Source organism: Fusarium flagelliforme (assembly GCF_020744385.1).
Source record: "Fusarium flagelliforme strain FIESC 12 MPI-CAGE-AA-0113 chromosome Unknown B0J16scaffold_1, whole genome shotgun sequence".
Classification (NCBI taxonomy): Eukaryota; Fungi; Ascomycota; class Sordariomycetes; order Hypocreales; family Nectriaceae; genus Fusarium; species Fusarium flagelliforme.
The window spans coordinates 5224066-5240409 of record NW_025763503.1 but is presented as its reverse complement, the minus strand read 5'-3'; the positions used below and the strand labels follow the sequence as shown (position 1 = coordinate 5240409).

General features: G+C 49.0%; 6 protein-coding genes across 6 annotated transcripts; 3 read left to right on the top strand and 3 right to left on the bottom strand.

Annotated features, from left to right (window-relative positions):
• Positions 1 to 1575: 1575 nt before the first annotated feature.
• B0J16DRAFT_32064 (uncharacterized protein) lies at positions 1576 to 3130 on the top strand. Its single transcript, XM_046125584.1, has 5 exons — positions 1576 to 1834; positions 1961 to 2004; positions 2055 to 2087; positions 2143 to 2552; positions 2603 to 3130. Exons 1-5 carry the CDS (start codon positions 1689 to 1691, stop codon positions 2798 to 2800), a joined length of 831 nt encoding a protein of 276 aa, XP_045989630.1. The 5' UTR covers positions 1576 to 1688; the 3' UTR covers positions 2801 to 3130.
• Positions 3131 to 4058: 928 nt separating this feature from the next.
• B0J16DRAFT_279535 (Endonuclease/exonuclease/phosphatase) lies at positions 4059 to 6117 on the top strand. Its single transcript, XM_046123870.1, has 4 exons — positions 4059 to 4439; positions 4486 to 4862; positions 4910 to 5727; positions 5778 to 6117. Exons 1-4 carry the CDS (start codon positions 4153 to 4155, stop codon positions 6102 to 6104), a joined length of 1809 nt encoding a protein of 602 aa, XP_045989629.1. The 5' UTR covers positions 4059 to 4152; the 3' UTR covers positions 6105 to 6117.
• On the bottom strand, positions 6118 to 7545 carry B0J16DRAFT_367128 (uncharacterized protein). The gene is made up of 4 exons (XM_046130116.1): positions 7076 to 7545; positions 6859 to 7028; positions 6373 to 6813; positions 6118 to 6326 (listed from the first exon to the last, which is right to left on the bottom strand). The coding sequence occupies exons 1-4, from the start codon at positions 7470 to 7472 to the stop codon at positions 6204 to 6206; spliced, it is 1131 nt and encodes a 376-aa protein (XP_045989628.1). The 5' UTR covers positions 7473 to 7545; the 3' UTR covers positions 6118 to 6203.
• A 532-nt stretch (positions 7546 to 8077) lies between these two features.
• On the top strand, positions 8078 to 9400 carry B0J16DRAFT_329563 (uncharacterized protein). Its single transcript, XM_046126338.1, has 2 exons — positions 8078 to 9298; positions 9365 to 9400. Exon 1 carries the CDS (start codon positions 8191 to 8193, stop codon positions 9196 to 9198), a length of 1008 nt encoding a protein of 335 aa, XP_045989627.1. The 5' UTR covers positions 8078 to 8190; the 3' UTR covers positions 9199 to 9298; positions 9365 to 9400.
• Positions 9401 to 12059, bottom strand: B0J16DRAFT_329562 (heat shock protein 70 family). The gene is made up of 5 exons (XM_046126337.1): positions 11644 to 12059; positions 11399 to 11583; positions 11102 to 11342; positions 9802 to 11046; positions 9401 to 9745 (listed from the first exon to the last, which is right to left on the bottom strand). Exons 1-5 carry the CDS (start codon positions 11776 to 11778, stop codon positions 9560 to 9562), a joined length of 1992 nt encoding a protein of 663 aa, XP_045989626.1. The 5' UTR covers positions 11779 to 12059; the 3' UTR covers positions 9401 to 9559.
• Positions 12060 to 15167: 3108 nt separating this feature from the next.
• On the bottom strand, positions 15168 to 15707 carry B0J16DRAFT_329558 (uncharacterized protein). The gene is made up of 3 exons (XM_046126336.1): positions 15574 to 15707; positions 15311 to 15518; positions 15168 to 15258 (listed from the first exon to the last, which is right to left on the bottom strand). The coding sequence occupies exons 2-3, from the start codon at positions 15391 to 15393 to the stop codon at positions 15183 to 15185; spliced, it is 159 nt and encodes a 52-aa protein (XP_045989625.1). The 5' UTR covers positions 15394 to 15518; positions 15574 to 15707; the 3' UTR covers positions 15168 to 15182.
• Between the last annotated feature and the right edge of the window lie 637 nt (positions 15708 to 16344).

Here is a 16344-nt window from a genome sequence, read left to right as displayed (position 1 = left end):
CGCATATCTCGGCAGGGATCAAAGGAACTGATATGGAATCTGATTGACTTACGGTGCTGACAAAGCTTTGTTTGTGGTGCAATGAAGTCAGATTGGGGAAGTAAAAGACAAACCAAGATGCCACGAGAAACCACGAGGCTTTTGTTTTAAGGATCTGATCGACATAGGCCAAGACAAGCCGTTGCAATATTGGCTACGGTCCGCAGAGGATTGTTACAATAACCACTTGGTTTCAATGCTACAAGAGACAAAATAAGACAGTCACTCGGTACACTTTAGGCTGCAAGATCAACTAGTTTATTTCTTACATCATAGAATCACATCTAAAAGAGTACATTCAATTCGTACAAACGACCCTGATGAGACTGGCATAATAAAGGACAGCCGGTAGAAACTGTTGCAACAGGTTACGGTTTTGAGGCTTGCAGCCAAGACCGGTGACTTTCAGTCTAGTTTGCAGGGAACTGCTAGCTCCAGGATTGTGCTGATGTTTCCCGTACTATCTCACTGTGCTTTGTCCTTCTGTCCTGTATCACGTTCCCTCGAGCCGGAACTCGGTGGAGTGGCTCAGATCGCCTTCGTCATACCCCGCCACTAACAGTTAGAGGACGTGAATGATTTGGGTGAGTAATCGAGAGATGCTTTGGTGTGAATAATTTGAGGATTGCAATAAAGAGCTTTGTAGCGTTTGTAGGATAGAGCTCAAACAACAAGGAGCTCTGAGAAGCTGTCCTGAGTCGTGAGACAATAGGCGAAACTAGCCATTCCAGGTATCACCCTGTGCAAAACAACAACAGCCTGCTGTTACTCCACAGACATCGATGGCGTGCCAGAAGCCAAAGGCCTCGACTTTTCTGTTTGTGGGTGCGAATTATTGTTCGATGGAGAGTTTTCTTGGGTGACTGACAAGACGGGGACTGGGGTTCCAATGGCTTCAGGCCCTGAAACTGACCTACCAAGTGTTTGATAGCTTACGCTGTCTCCACTGTTCAAAGATTCTGTGCACGCGCATGGATGCACCATCACTGCCTGCTAGTCTCTGAGGTACTGCCACTGCCTCTGCCTACAAAACTGCACTAGACGCTACCTGCCCTGCCTGGAGATTTGATTCTAATTCTCCCTGTCTAGAAGGCCCGGAAAGAAAACCTTCCTTCTTTCCTCTACTTTAAACTCAACTCAACCCAATTCTCTCACCTTTTTCAAACTTACATCAATCACATTCACTCGCATAATATCTACTCCATCAATAAGCGATAACTCGCAACCACTTTTGCGAAACTCGCCTTGTATCATCGACTACTTTAAGACAGTACTCTATTTACTTACTGTACTGCCTCCCGGAACCCCCGCCATCGCCGCCCGCCTAGACTACATATCTGCTCGGTTCGTCAAATACTTGCGCTATCCTCGACAAAACAACAACCGCAGTCTTGCCACATCCATTATCTCAACCATCGCTTGATTTCTTCGACGATTCCAACAAATCCATCTGCTCAGGCCCGCCCATTTCCCAAGACTCGGTCGTAGTTCGGTCTCTGGACCGATACTGCCGTGCCCCTCGCTCCCGCCCGCCGTCACCTGCCACCGGCGCCGGCCGTTCCTTGTCGGATCGCGAAACCCCTCGTTCCGCACAACCCGCCACTTTCCATCTCTCAGAAACCACTATCAACACCCAAACCACTATCAAAATGGCTTGCGACTACCAATACGTCAAGGAGCACACCAGGGAGGACTACGTCTTCCCTTCGCACCGCTTCCAGCGAACATGCTCTCCGGATAAAACTCCGCTATGCCTCGTGGCCTGCGGTTCTTTCAGCCCAATCACATTCCTCCAGTACGTTCTTCCTGCACAATCACATTCTCACCCCATCGTTCCTTTTGATAGGATAGGCTTGCCTCATATCCTAAACATGATGCGAAACGACCACAATCTTCTGGACTGTAACTGACTTTCGAGCAGCCTTCGAATGTTTCCCATGGCCCGGGACCATGCTCGTAACGAGAGTAGGTTGATCGCTCACTGCAACATCTGAGACAACACTAACAAGAACCAGACTTTGAGGTTGTTGCTGGAGTTTTGAGTCCTGGTAAGTGGTTTTTCAATCTAATTCTGAAGGCGATTAATAACTAACTGTTTGATAGTCAGCGATGCATACAAGAAGAAGGGTCTCGCGCCTGCTCATCATCGTATTGAGATGTGCAGACTTGCGACTGAGAACACTTCCAAGTGGCTGATGGTGGATCCCTGGGAGGCTGAGAGCCCAACTTATATCCCAACAGCCAAGGTGCTTGATCACTTCGACTACGAAATCAACGAGGTCATGGGCGGTATTGAGTGCACTGACGGTACCCGAAAGCGCTGCCGCATTGTACTCCTTGCTGGCCTTGATTTGATCCAGACCATGTCTACCCCAGGTGTGTGGGACGAGCGTGATCTCGACCACATTCTGGGCAACTATGGCGTTTTTGCCCTCGAGCGCACAGGAACTGAGATTGACTCAACCCTTGCGAATTTGAAGCAATGGGAGAAGAACATCCACATCATTCGCCAGGTCAGTTACATGTGATGTATGAAAGCCACACCATATTGACATGATCATAGGTCGTCACCAATGACATCAGTAGCACAAAGATCCGGTTGCTTCTTAAGCGAAACATGTCAATCGACTTCCTGATCCCCGACGATGTTATCAGCTACATCTACGAGCACAACCTTTACCGCGACCTTGATATGCCTGATTCCAAGGGCAAGGAAAAGGCTATTACGAATGGTCCCGACGTCGGAACCAGCACTGGTTGAGTTCCTTAATAATTCAAGCAACAACAGAACCAGCACCCAATCTTTACGCCGGCCCCGATGCAGCTAGCGAGCTCTGAGCACAGTGGCCAAATAATTAGACCTGACGACACAAACACCAGAGCCGAGACGATGTGTCCGGATAACTTCTGGCTGATATTTGTTTTGAGTCGTTTGAACAACAGGGTCAAGGGATATTTTGTTATAGACCGCGCAGTGGATCCTTACGGATGAGTCCAGTCCAGTACTAAATGCGCCGACTTTGAGTTATAGAAGGTGTGGTGATGAGGAGGTGGACTTTTCACTTTCCTTTATTACAGCGCTCTTGACGCGACCTGGTTTGGGTACGCGGTTGGATAGAGCGCACTCGTACTCTTGAGCGGAGCTATTTTTCCATCAATTGAGGCATACCAAGTCGGAGTATCCCGATATCTCGGAGCTCTCCTAGCTTTCAATCTTTGCCGTGCAGTGTATACAGGACTAGTTCCCTTGAATTACCAGGGTTCTCTAGCTGTTGATATGCACGTGTGTGGCTAAGAGCTCATTCCAACGAGAGCCGCCTCGGTCCCTATACTGTAAATGGTTATGGTTGATGATTTATTATTTGCCTCGATTTGAGAGCTTTGTTTTGAGGAGGAATGTTATTATACATAATTGGAGTTTTAGATAAGGAGATACCCGTTGAATTGATTATTGCCAGTTAACCAGTCTATGCGTTCTGATGGGGTTGGGTCTGAACTCTGAAACTTGATTGATTTCGATAGAAGAACGAATAGTAAGCTAGAACTGCAACTTTTGCATGACGCCAACCCTCCGTCCATGAACGGAACTCAGCTCCGCGAGACAATATCTCCGACCAGACTCTTGCTTTCTCTGGCAAGATTGCACGAGGACAGGTTCAACCAATGGATGTTTTCAATTGATCAACGTCTTGCCATTGCCGAGGCGAAAAAGCAGCAAGGAAGCGCAGGCTACAAAAGGGACCTGCAGAAAGCGGTAAAGCGTCGAACTGATAATCAACGCTGAGTGGCTGCCTCTGATTCAGCGCATAGATAGATAAACGTGCCAGATCGATAGGGTATTTGGAGGCTTGGCAGTGGGCTTTGGGGGGACAAATCGAGGTCAAATTACAGTGATAGACCCTTCGCCAAGTTGAGGATCGGTATCTCTTCTGGGTCTTTTGAACAGGGGAGCTAAACTTTACAGTAAGGGGTGGTCTTTGTATCCTAGGCCTAACGCCAGGATAGGTAGGTCTTAGAGTAGTATCGTGGATACAAATACCCGACCATGGCCCTGATGATCAATTGAAGAAGGTCAGGGACTTTCTTTCTGTTCACGGTAGTCGGTTCGCAATCATGAAGCTCCAAGTCCTTGTCTCGTCCCTCGTCAGTCCTTTGGTCACTGCCTTGACCATCGCCGAGATCAACGGTGATCGATTCCTCTCGCCTTACCAGGGCAAGAATGTCACGGGTGTAGAAGGTCTCGTTACAGCCATTGGCAGCAATGGCTTTTACTTGCAATCAACAAAGCCTGATCGCAACTCGGCTACCTCTGAGGGACTGTACATCTTTGGAAAGTCGACTGTTGGTGATGTCTCTGTAGGAGATGTTATTACTGTCGATGGTTTCATTGAGGAATACAGGTGAGTTTGTCACATCATTTATCAACTATCACTAAACTGTTATCAGATCAAACAAGGACTACATCTACCTCACGGAGCTTTCATCTCCCAAGAACATTGTCGTCAAGTCCTCTGACAACAAGCTCAAGCCCAAGGTCATCGGAAAGGATACTTACAATCCTCCCGGAAAGGACTTCACCAAGCTTGATGAGGGCGACGTCTTTGCCGTGCCTAACAACCAGACCCTTGTCTCAGTGGACAACCCCAAGCTGAAGCCCAAGTCGTTCGGTCTCGACTTTTGGGAGAGTCTTTCTGGCGAGCTCGTCACTGTTTCCAAGGGTTATGCTCTCAGCCGACCTAACAACTTTGGCGATTTCTGGGTTAGAGGTGACTGGAAGGTTTCTGGTCTGAACAAGCAGGGTGGTTTGACCATGGTTGGCAGCGGTATGTTATGCTCGTGCAACAAATTGTTGACTTGGCTGACTTTTTAGATGCTAACCCCGAGGCTATCGTCATTGGCTCGCCTCTGGACGGTACCAAGAACCCCGACGATATCAAGCTCGCTGATTCCGTTGGCGACATCACTGGTGTTGTGACATACGCCTTTGGCTTCTACCGAATTCTTCCTCTGACTGCCGTCAAAGTCGGCAAGCGCTCCAACCCCGAGCACCCTGCTGTCAGCTTCACCAGCAAGGGATCCTGCAAGGGTATCACAGTTGCCGACTACAACACCGAGAACTTGAACCCCAAGTCTGAGCACTTGCCTCTCGTTGTTGAGCAAATCGTCGAGAAGCTGCGCACTCCCGACCTGATCTTCCTCCAGGAGGTCCAGGACAACAGCGGTGCTTCTAACGATGGTGTCGTCTCTGCTAACGAGACCCTCGCTGCCCTTGCCGATGGTATTGAGGCTTCAAGTGGCGTCATCTACGAGTGGGCTGAGGTCGTGCCCGACAACAACGTTGACGGTGGTCAGCCCGGCGGTAACATTCGTCAGGCTTACCTCTACCGACCTGACGCCGTCGAGCTCGTCAGCCCTAATGAAGGCAAGGCCGGCGATGTCAACGCTGTCCTCGATGGTCCCTCGCTGAAGTTCAACCCCGGCCGTATTGACCCTGCCAACACTGTCTGGGACAACAGCCGCAAGCCCCTCGTCGCTCAGTGGAAGCCTGTCAAGGGCACCAAGAAGTCCTTCTTCACTGTGAACGTTCACTTTGGCAGCAAGGGTGGTTCATCTTCTCTGCACGGCGATGCTCGTACTCCCGTGAATAAGGGTGTTGAGAAGCGCACCAAGCAGTCTGAAGTCACTGCTGTAAGTTAATACTCCTCTTTGCCATCTAGTACTTAACTAACAACCTTTAGGACTTCATTGCAGAGATCCTCAAGAAGGACCGTAAGGCTCACGTTATCGCGGCTGGTGACTTCAACGAGTTCGCCGATGTTGCACCCATCCAGACCTTCATCAAGACCTCTGGTCTCGTTGACATTGACGACGCTGCCAAGATCCCCATGGCAGAGCGATACACATACTTGTTTGACAGCAACTGCCAGGCTCTTGACCACATGTTCATCAGCAAGGAGTTGCGCAAGGGTATCAAGTATGAGCACATGCACATCAACACCTGGCAGGACAAGGCGGGCGAGGTTAGCGACCACGATCCCAGCGTTGCTTTGTTCGATCTGTGCTAGAGGAAATAGTGATGTAAATAATTGTATATTAGTCAATTAATTCGCTTGCATGATCCAAATATTTTCCAATCGCCCTTGCTCTATATTTGCAGTCAAGACTTATTCAACAACGCTGTCGTCGTCGTGAACAGACTCTCCCTCCTCTTCGTCTTCGTCTTCATCTTCATCGCTATCATCATCCTGACCAGGGTCTGGCATAACGATACTATTCAAAAACGAAACCTAAACGGGTCAGCCAAGTCATTAACAGAAAGGACAAGTGACTTACAAATCCCACCATGGGACGAATGATCTCACTAATCTTTTCTTGCGCATCATCTCGATAAAATAAACCATCATCAATCTGCGTTCCAACAGTAAAATTCCTCAACTTTAACAACGCAATGTCTCGGTGTTCTGCAGTGAAGCCCTTTGGTTTCGTCTTTAGTGCATTGCTCTGGTTCTTTTCCGCGAATGCAAGCAACGCTGCTTCAGGGTCGGACTTTTTGGCCGCCTTGGGTAGGAAGATGCGCTTGAAGGCTTCGTCGTTGAGGGCGCGACGCCATCGATTTGGTCGCTCGTCAATGCTGGCGCGAAGCTTGTGCATTTGATCGCCGCTGGGACACCAGAGACCACCGCCGATGAAGGACTTCTTGGGTTCGCAGTGGATGTAGTAGCAGGCATATGGACCTTTGCGGCCAGTGCGAGACCACGCAGCAGAGAAGTGAGGCTAAAGTTGTGAGCATATATCTAAACATGTGTCGAGGAATCGTACCTTGTACGGCGTAGGATCTTTGCTGAAGCGAATATCTCGGTGAATGCGAAAGCTCAAGTCTTTGATGGGTAGTTCGGGGATTGTCTCATCCGCTTCAATAACGGACTCTGAAGTACATTCGACGAAGGAGTTCCAGTCTTTTAGAGCACGTCTGTATTCTCCATCATGTGCTATATAAGTTAGCCAAGCTTCTGGGGTTACATTGACATATACTTACACTTTAACCAAGGTCGCTGGTTGTTTGCTTTGAGATCCCTCAAGAACAACAACGTATTCTTGTGTAAGTTGAAATCTTGATATTCTATACCATCTGTGTCCCTCATCTTCTCCAAGGGGATGACAGTGACCTTCATAGGGGCATCTTCATCATCCTCATCGTCGTCATCCTCTTCTTCCTCCGGTTCCTCCTGAGCTAGCTCATCGCCATAAGACTCCTCAGACTCTTCCTTTTTGAGTTGTTTCTTTGCAGGTCTTCCACGCTTCTTTGGTGGCGGCGCATCACTCTCTTCCGTAGCATCGCTACCTTCGAAGTATTGACTTTTAATGGTGGAGGTGCGTCGGGAGCTTCGGCGAGAGCTGGAAATAGCCTCTGCCGCACGTTTTCGAGGAGGCATTTCGACAATTGAAAGAAATTGATTGGATTAAAAGAATAAAAAATGACATTCAATGCTATTATTGAATATCTTGGAACCAGAACAAAGAAAGGAGCGTCCATGTCGTCATTGCTTTAGCTTGTCGCGACCACGCGTTTCAGGAGACACGAAGTCACGTGGGTCATGTATAACGATCCATCATTGTAAGTCCCCTTCCTCTTACAACTAACTAACTACCTGACCTCAGGGTATCAGAAGAAATAACCCCAAAAGCATAAGAGACGAAATGAATTGACTACTTTATTGTAGCTTAGATTAGCCTTTAGGCTACTTTATTATTGTAGTTTAAGTCTTAGAAAATAATTCTTCTGTCACCCACCTGCCAGTGTCATGGCCCGTCATGAGAGTGCCAACCTACGCTGAGAATAGGTAGGCATGGGTTCTGTTGCATTGACAGTTATTGACAGTGCCAGCTTTCTGTTGATTATAGGTACGGGCTAGCACTTCGTGCTTTAAAGTATATCTTTAATGCATCAGACCTTTCATTCTCGCATCATCGCGAGAGCTTCACTGAGCCCCTATACAAGGAGTCAGTCATACCATGGCCAAATCTGCCGACGACTTCATCCAATATCTTCGCGCCCTCTTCGGTGAAAGTAGATTGCAAGGCCGCGATCCAAATTCCGAGTTCATTCACCTGCGCGGCATCATCATCGAGTTTGTCTCAAGTTGTTCTCGCATGACTTCTGCCCTCGCACGAGAAAAGTGCCCCCTCAAATTCACCGACGGCTCACTTCCTGAAACTCGTCTGGTACTGCCACCAGCTGACTTCAACATCGAAGAAGAGAGAGCTCAACTTAACGCCGCAAGCAACGCAGAAGAATTCCTAGAGATCATGAAGAATCGCAGCACGCCCAAGTCGGCGCGTAAAGACTCGAAGAAGGCCCACGGAAAGAAACATTCAATTAGCCCCCCTGAGAGTCCCCGAAGCAAAGTCCAGAAGCGACTCGAAGCAGCGGTCGCGTCAAAGACTACATCTGCGAACGAAGACAGTGCCAAGAAACACATCAAGCTTATGATAAGAGGAGCCAGCGGTGTCTCCAGTCCGTCCAGCACGACCTCTCCCTACCCTTTGGAACCTCAACAAGACACTCAAATGGAAGATGCTTCTGCCCTGAACGCTGAAAAGAATCTACCGGCATTGTGTAGATCTGACATCCTCGAGATTGTTACTGCAGCCCAACATATCACAGCCGACCAATGGGAAGAATTCAAGCCCAAGCTTCTCAGCATGTTGGATCAACTGCAAGCAGATCCGACACCCAAGCAATCGGAAGCAGCCGTGACACGTCTCCAATCGGCGATTTCCATCATTGGACCAGAGAGGTCTTTGATTCCTGCTGAGGCATGGAAAGAGTACGAAGAGAAACTCATCAAGAAGGCAAAGGATGGAGATTTTGACGCCGATTGGAGCACACGACGGTCTAAAATTGGCAAGATCATCTGGCAGGAGGAAGAACTGGTTGCCATGGGAAGTAGAGACTGGGACCGTCTTCGTGCTGCCGCCCGCACCTGGACCATTCTCGCCGAGGTTACTGGTCCTATGGGCGATGAGCAGCTTTCGAATGAATGGTTGCTCCAGAAGCTTGGCGACGTTGACTTCCAAGAGAGGCTGTTTGCGTGCAGAGACCGACTCATGGCTATAAAGGGCCCCAGTGAGGCTACAGATAGTGAGGAGGTTCAGTGATTCAGGAGTGTCGGGCAGGTAGTCTAAGGCTTAGGATACAATAATAAAGTAGCCCCAAGGCTAGTCTAAGCTACCATAAAGTAACGAAATTATCTCATCTCTTATGCTTTTATGTTATTTCTTCTGACGCCCAAGGTCAGGTAGCTGCAAGAGGAAGGGCACTTACAAGTAGTAGGAAGAACAAGCATAATGAACATGTGTATGTCACATGTAAATTAGAATTAGACAAGTTTGATATAGTGTTGGCTGAAAATAATCATGAGATTGCGCTATCTACTTTACATACTGCGCGTTTGAGTCTCCAACCAAACACCGAAGAAACTTTATTTATGCTCTTTTCTCAAACATCAAATCTATGCGTTTAAAGCTCATCGTGGATGTTGTCATCCTGCTCGCCACCGGCGCCACCAGCACCCTGGTACATCTTGGAGGTGATGGGGTAAGCGACGTTGGACAGCTTCTCCTTCTGCTCCTCGAAGTCCTCAGCGGTGGCGTCAGCGCCGTGCTCCTCGAGCCACTCGTTGGTCTCCTTGACAGCGTCGAGGATCTGGAATATGTTAGTATGTTTTCTTTGGTCATGTTGTCAGTGATGGGTAAACTTACAGTCTCCTTCTCCTCCTCGTCGATCTTGCCACCGAGACCCTCCTCGTCGTTGACCTGGTTCTTGAGGGAGAAAGCATAGTTCTCAAGGCCGTTTCGGGCCTCAATGCGCTCACGGGTAGCCTTGTCCTCCTCGGCGTACTTCTCAGCCTCAGCGACCATACGCTCGATCTCCTCAGGAGTAAGACGGCCCTTGTCGTTGGTGATGGTGATGGACTCCTGCTTGCCGGTGCCCTTGTCGTGGGCAGAGACCTTGAGGATACCGTTGGCGTCGAGCTCGAAAGAGACCTCAATCTGAGGGACACCACGAGGGGCAGGGGGGATGCCGGTAAGCTCGAACTTTCCGAGGATGTTGTTATCCTTGGTAAGAGATCGCTCACCCTCGAAAACCTGGATGAGAACCACGGGCTGGTTGTCGGCAGCGGTGGAGAAGATCTGGCTCTTGCGGGTAGGGATAGCGGTGTTACGGGGAATCAGCTTGGTCATGACTCCACCGGTGGTCTCGATACCGAGGGTAAGAGGGTTGACATCCATGAGGACGACACCGGAAGTACCCTCCTCACCGGAAAGAACACCAGCCTGGACAGCGGCACCGAAAGCGACAGCCTCATCGGGGTTGATACCCTTGGAAGCCTTCTTGTTGAAGAAGTCCTCAATGAGCTGCTGAACCTTGGGGATACGGGTAGAACCACCGACGAGAACAATGTCGTCAACGTCGGACTTCTTCATCTTGGCGTCCTTGAGAACCTGCTCAACAGGCTTCATGGTCTTCTTGAAGAGGTCAATGTTGAGCTCCTCGAACTTGGCCTGGGTGAGGGTCTCGGAGAAATCCTTGCCAGCGTGGAAAGCCTCAATCTCGATACGGGTGCTCTTCTGAGAAGACAGAGTACGCTTGGCCTTCTCGGCCTCACGCTTGAGCTTACCCATGGCCTTGAGGTCCTTGGTGATGTCGACGTTGTTCTTCTGGTTGTACTGCTTGGCGAAGTAGTTGATGACACGCTGGTCGAAATCCTCACCACCAAGGTGGGTGTCACCAGCGGTAGCGAGAACCTCGAAGATACCATCGTCAATGGAGAGGAGAGAAACATCGAAAGTACCACCACCAAGATCGTAGACAATGATCTGGCGCTCACCATCGGTCTTGTCAAGACCGTAGGCGATAGCGGCGGCGGTGGGCTCGTTGACGATTCGGAGGACGTTGAGACCGGCAATGACACCGGCGTCCTTGGTGGCCTGTCGCTGGTTGTCCTGCGGGGAGGTTAGCTGGCTAGTCTATTTGTATAGTTGAGCTGTTGAAACTTACGTTGAAGTAGGCGGGGACGGTAACGACGGCGTGGGTGACCTTCTTACCGAGGTAGCCCTCAGCAACCTCCTTCATCTTTCCGAGAACCATAGCAGAAATCTCCTCAGGAGTGAACTGCTTCTTGGCGCCATCGACCTCAACCTGGACGACGGGACGGTCATCACGGTTGACGACCTTGAAAGGGAAGTGCTTGATATCACCCTGGAGGGTCTTCTCGGAGTACTTGCGGCCAATGAGACGCCTGAAGATAGCTGTTAGCAATTGTTGAGATTTGCAACGATATTGGGGAGTGCGTACTTGATATCGTAGATGGTGTTGGTGGGGTTGGCGGCGGCCTGGTTCTTGGCGGCGTCTCCGACCAGACGCTCATCCTCGGTGAAGGCGACGTAGGAAGGAGTAATTCGGTTACCCTGATCGTTGACGAGAATCTCGACCTTGCCCTTCTGCATCACACCGACACAGCTGTAAGTAGTTCCCAAATCCTGGACGAGTCAGTTAGCGGGGTCATGTCTTGTCATGATGGGAGTGCGAGGAGAACGTACAATACCGATGACGGTGCCATAGTTGTCGACCTCGTCAGCCTGAACGGTCTGAACGAAGGCCAGAGGAGAGAAGAGGAGGGCGATCCAACAAAGGAGTCCCAGGCCAAGGGCCATTGAGCTCCTTGAACGAGCCATGATGAGCTCTATGGTGTAGTTGCTTTGCTTGATTGAAGTGCAACAAGACTTGTTATGGAAAAAGAAAAGAAAGACAAATCAATCAATCGTCAAGCAAAGGCTTTCAAGTTTTGCCTTGCACACAAATTGTTGTTTGGGAAGAAGGGGTATCTTTGAATGTTGGAAGAAGCGGATTTGAGAAGAGGAAAGGCCGACAACTTATTAAGTAAGGTGTTCTCTGGGCTAAGGCGGGCTGTCTCCAAAAAAAAGTTAAGGTGTCCAGATGGCACAAGAGGCCAGATTTCACATCATTCGCAGCCCCACGTGACAGGGGTGCAGCGCTTTTGTATGGGGCTTCGGCACTGTATATGCCGCCTTTTCTAGGTTGCGATTCCCACGAGTTATCCGACGAGATACTTATTCATTGACTTTTAGACAGTGTTTGTAAGACAAGGCTGTTCAACCCCTGGCGCACTAGAGTAGTGAGCCGTGAGCGCCTCAATCACAGAGGGGCCACTGCGTAGAAGTACCGCCACCTTGAATCAGTATGAAAGAAGCGGTTGGAAGGTAGGAAGGATCACGATCATTTCTACAGAGTTCTATAGACAGTGACTCACGTCAGCTTGTGCCTGTTCCAATTGACAAACTTTCTGATGCAACCTTCTCTTTAAATCGTATTCTATCAAAGCTATTCACTGCGAATAAAGGAAACTTGGCCTCTTTCCATCTCCAGATTCGAGAATATTCCCACCGTCCATCCCTCGGTGGGTCACTTCGGAGCCTAGCTACCGAAGGTGTCCTTTTTGGTGAGGGGGATAGAGGATCCCCATATCCCTTAATATCGTATATTACATGCTCAAGCCGGAGCTCTAAAGTCTCTGATACAATATGGTTGTCATGCGTCCCAATGAATGACTTGTGCATAGAAGGTTGGGTTTCATGATTAGTATCTGTCCTGAATGGAGATTCCTTGTACCATGATTGGTTGGTGCAAATCCGATATCCACTTTAGCCACCCTACACCAAAACAAAACAACAATGAAGGTACACTTGCTATCTATTCCAAGAGGCAGTGGTCGAGTTTGCGGATGACCTGGGACCACGATTTGATTCTAAACATAGTCTTTCTATAGATCTATGTTGGTATTCCTGGCAGTGTAGTTGATCTTGATCTCAAGGGGTTAATTTCATCCCAAAACTCGCGCTTGGCGTCAGTGATCAGGTAGGCAAAACCCACCAAAATGACATGAATAAAGTGATTTAGAATGCCGTTCGGCTTTGACTCGTGACCCGTACTTAGTCTAAAAGTATATGTTTTGGACCCCTCTAAACTTTCCCGTTGCAATGAAGCTAGTTCGAGAGAACAATGCATGCATTTGATCTACCTTACTCCGACGCCCCTCTAGGATCTGCACTTCGACTGGACTCCATTGAGCCTGTAGGTCGCGAAGGGACTTAGCAAGGTCTCAATGCCATACAGGGACGCGTTACTTCTAGGAACCATAAGTACCGGGTCCAGTCGCCCTCGGTTTGAGACTCCGATTGTACCCAAGCAAATTACATGTATGCTACTACTGTCTTAACAATTGAAAAGAGGCATGTAATATCATGTGCTCTCAAGTTAGTGAATATCATCAGAGAGCCCGCAGTCAACAGTCTCATGATTTACCACCTTTGGAAGCCTATTCGGCTATTCGATTATCCCAATACCCAGGCCGATAATGTCAGCAAACTGTATGAGATCGTCTAATGACTTCATTCTCTGTCAAACTGTATGCATTTGGTTGATTATAGGTGGACCGGATATATATGTCAGCGGTGTGGTAACTGGATAGGGTCCTCGAAGAGCCGCTGGAGGCGAGCCAGCTGCAACCTCCCCTAGAGGCAGAGAGGGTAGTTCCTTGATTTTGCTTTGTACGAAGAGCGAAGGATGGAGCTTTGACAGACTTGCAAGGCCTGCCAGCTCATCGTCATCGCTGTCAACATCGTCGTTGCCCGGTCCATTGAGGCGTGGTTTCTTGGGGTTGATAGGAAGAGAACTAGGCACGTCCGGGAGAACAGGTGCAGCCTTTTACTTAACAGAGCCTTTGCCTGTAGTACTAGGAGACCGTACTGGCTGGTTGCGTGCCGGGAGGAAGTAGTCATACTCTGAGGAAGTAAGCAGAAGCACCTTGTGGTCTGGCTGGAGTAGGGGTAACATCTGGAGTAGGGGTAACATCTGGAGTAGGGGTAACATCTGGAGTAGGGGTAACATCTGGAGTAGGGGTAACATCTGGAGTAGGGGTAACATCTGGAGTAGGGGTAACATCTGGAGTAGGGGTAACATCTGGAGTAGGGGTAACATCTGGAGTAGGAGCACCACCTGGAGTAGGGATTGATGTAGCCTCAAGTCGGCAAGGATGGCGTTGGTGGTGGCCGTGTGATCCATATCGGTGGTAGCCATTGTCGAGGGAGGATGAAGGTGAGGTAGAGACGGGGAGCGAGAACTGAATGATATAGACGATCTAAACGAACGTGGCTGGCTGCCACCGGAGTGGAAAGAAAGAGCAAGACCGGGCCACAAGGACGCCGGTAACTGAACTTCAGGAAGTATGACAAACAGGGGGAAGGGAGAAAAGGGGGAGAAAAGGTCGACGGCAGTGAAGAGCAAAGAAAGTAGAATGTCCACAAAACGAACGTAGGCGAGGCATGACGCAACACTTGAGAAAAATTTCTGCCTGCCCTAATCACATTGCATTTAACTACCTAGGTACTAATGTAGCTAAGTAAGTAGAATTAGCCAGTGACATGGCCTACCTCCTAGGTATCTGTCCGAAAGGATGATCTTGAATTTGGAACATTCGCAGGACTTGTTCGCTGGTGCACCATTTAACTTGACACCCTTACCATCATGGGAGCTTTGCAAGCCTAAGAAAGATGGTAATCATCATCATCAATTCAGTCTTAGCGGTATATTCGGGCTGCTGTGGAGGAGTGTTGTGTTGTGAGGCCACTGACTGGGCTTTGGCGGTGGTTAGACGAGCTGCAGGAAAGATTATGCATTGCTTGCTTTTGGTGAAGATGAGAATGCACTGGCGTGATTGTGATGTGCCAAGGTGAAGTCGATCATGTTATCTAGTTGCTGGTGAGCCCCAACCTTGAACTGGAATCAGAGTTGCTCCCACTCCGGAACAAAATCTACAAAATATCTCGAGCTTCTCTAGATTCTCAACATCGATCCTGGAATGACCAACACGGCCGCCGTCTTAATCGCCACTGCTTCCACCTATGCCTCGCCATAACGTCGCACTTGGCGTCCTCGTCAATGTGAACTGGTATAGAATCTTGGGAACTCCAATAAACCTAGTGCACGCCTCTATCGAGGTTACCCTTATGAATCAGCGAAAGGTCCTGAGCCCTACTTCAGGAGGATGAGGTGTCGTCGCTTAGTATGGTGGCTTAAACACAACTGAATTACCACCTTTTGGGGGCTTGTGGGAGGTAACGCAAGGAGGTGGGCCACTATGAGCAGTGTTAGAGGGTTAGCATTTTATTTGAGCAGATAGTAACTCACCTGTTGATTGTCTTTTTAGAAAGAGCCTCTGCTACACGGCCTTTGGTCCAGGGACGAGCATCCTGGATCTTGAGACCCTGCATCTGTCATGATGCACTCTCTTGTGACCTTAGAAGGAACTAATTGTTGTGGCATCTCGCTATGCGGCTTAAACACAACAGAATTGTCACCTTTTGGGCTCGCGGGGGCAACACAATGAGGCGGTCCACTATTATGAAAAGTGTTAGAAGATTGGCCTTTTCTTTGAGCAGATAGTAACTTACCTGTTGATTGTCTTTTTCGACAGAGCCTCTGCTACACCCAGGGGCGAGCATCCTGGATCTCGAGACCCTACATCTGTGGCTGTTGTGCCGACTGTTGTAATAACTCGGGTGGTTTGATGATGTGCTTAGTGTTGGTGGAAGGAAGAGAAAAAAGACTGGAGGGAGGTAACGCATTTTGCGATTAGCTGAAACCTGACACTCGGAGGGAAGTCACGCATTTATGATTACCCGAATCCTGACAGGAAGGAAGGCAAGTTGAGGCAAGACAAAAGGAAAGGTCCTATGTAAGCATTGGAGAGTGCTTGATTAAAGTACCACTGGCATCACTTGAATAGTTATGGGGGTTAAAGTCCAGATCGGCTACGTTGTGATCCGAGGCACGACGGGCCTTTGGCTGCAGCTCCACCCCTAGATATAACAATCAACTTAGTCATTGCATATATGCATGAGACTGGATCTATATTCTCGGCCTCTACACTCATCGGTCAGCGAATGAGGAGGGCTTCAATTGAAATTCAGTTTCCCTTCACTTTTCATCAGAACATTGGGATCGATCCACATCTACGTGCCCGCTGCTGCACTTGGGCGATGTCGTCTTCCTACTCAACCTTAAAATGAAGAATTGTTCCAGTTCGACATCAGATAACCTCCCGTTAACCCCATTGTTCCACAAACCGTCCGGCTCCATGGTCAATTCGTGCTAGTACACAGACTCTCAGACATTGATGATCAAGCCTCTGTCTGGGTCTATCCAAAGTCAGTAACTGATCA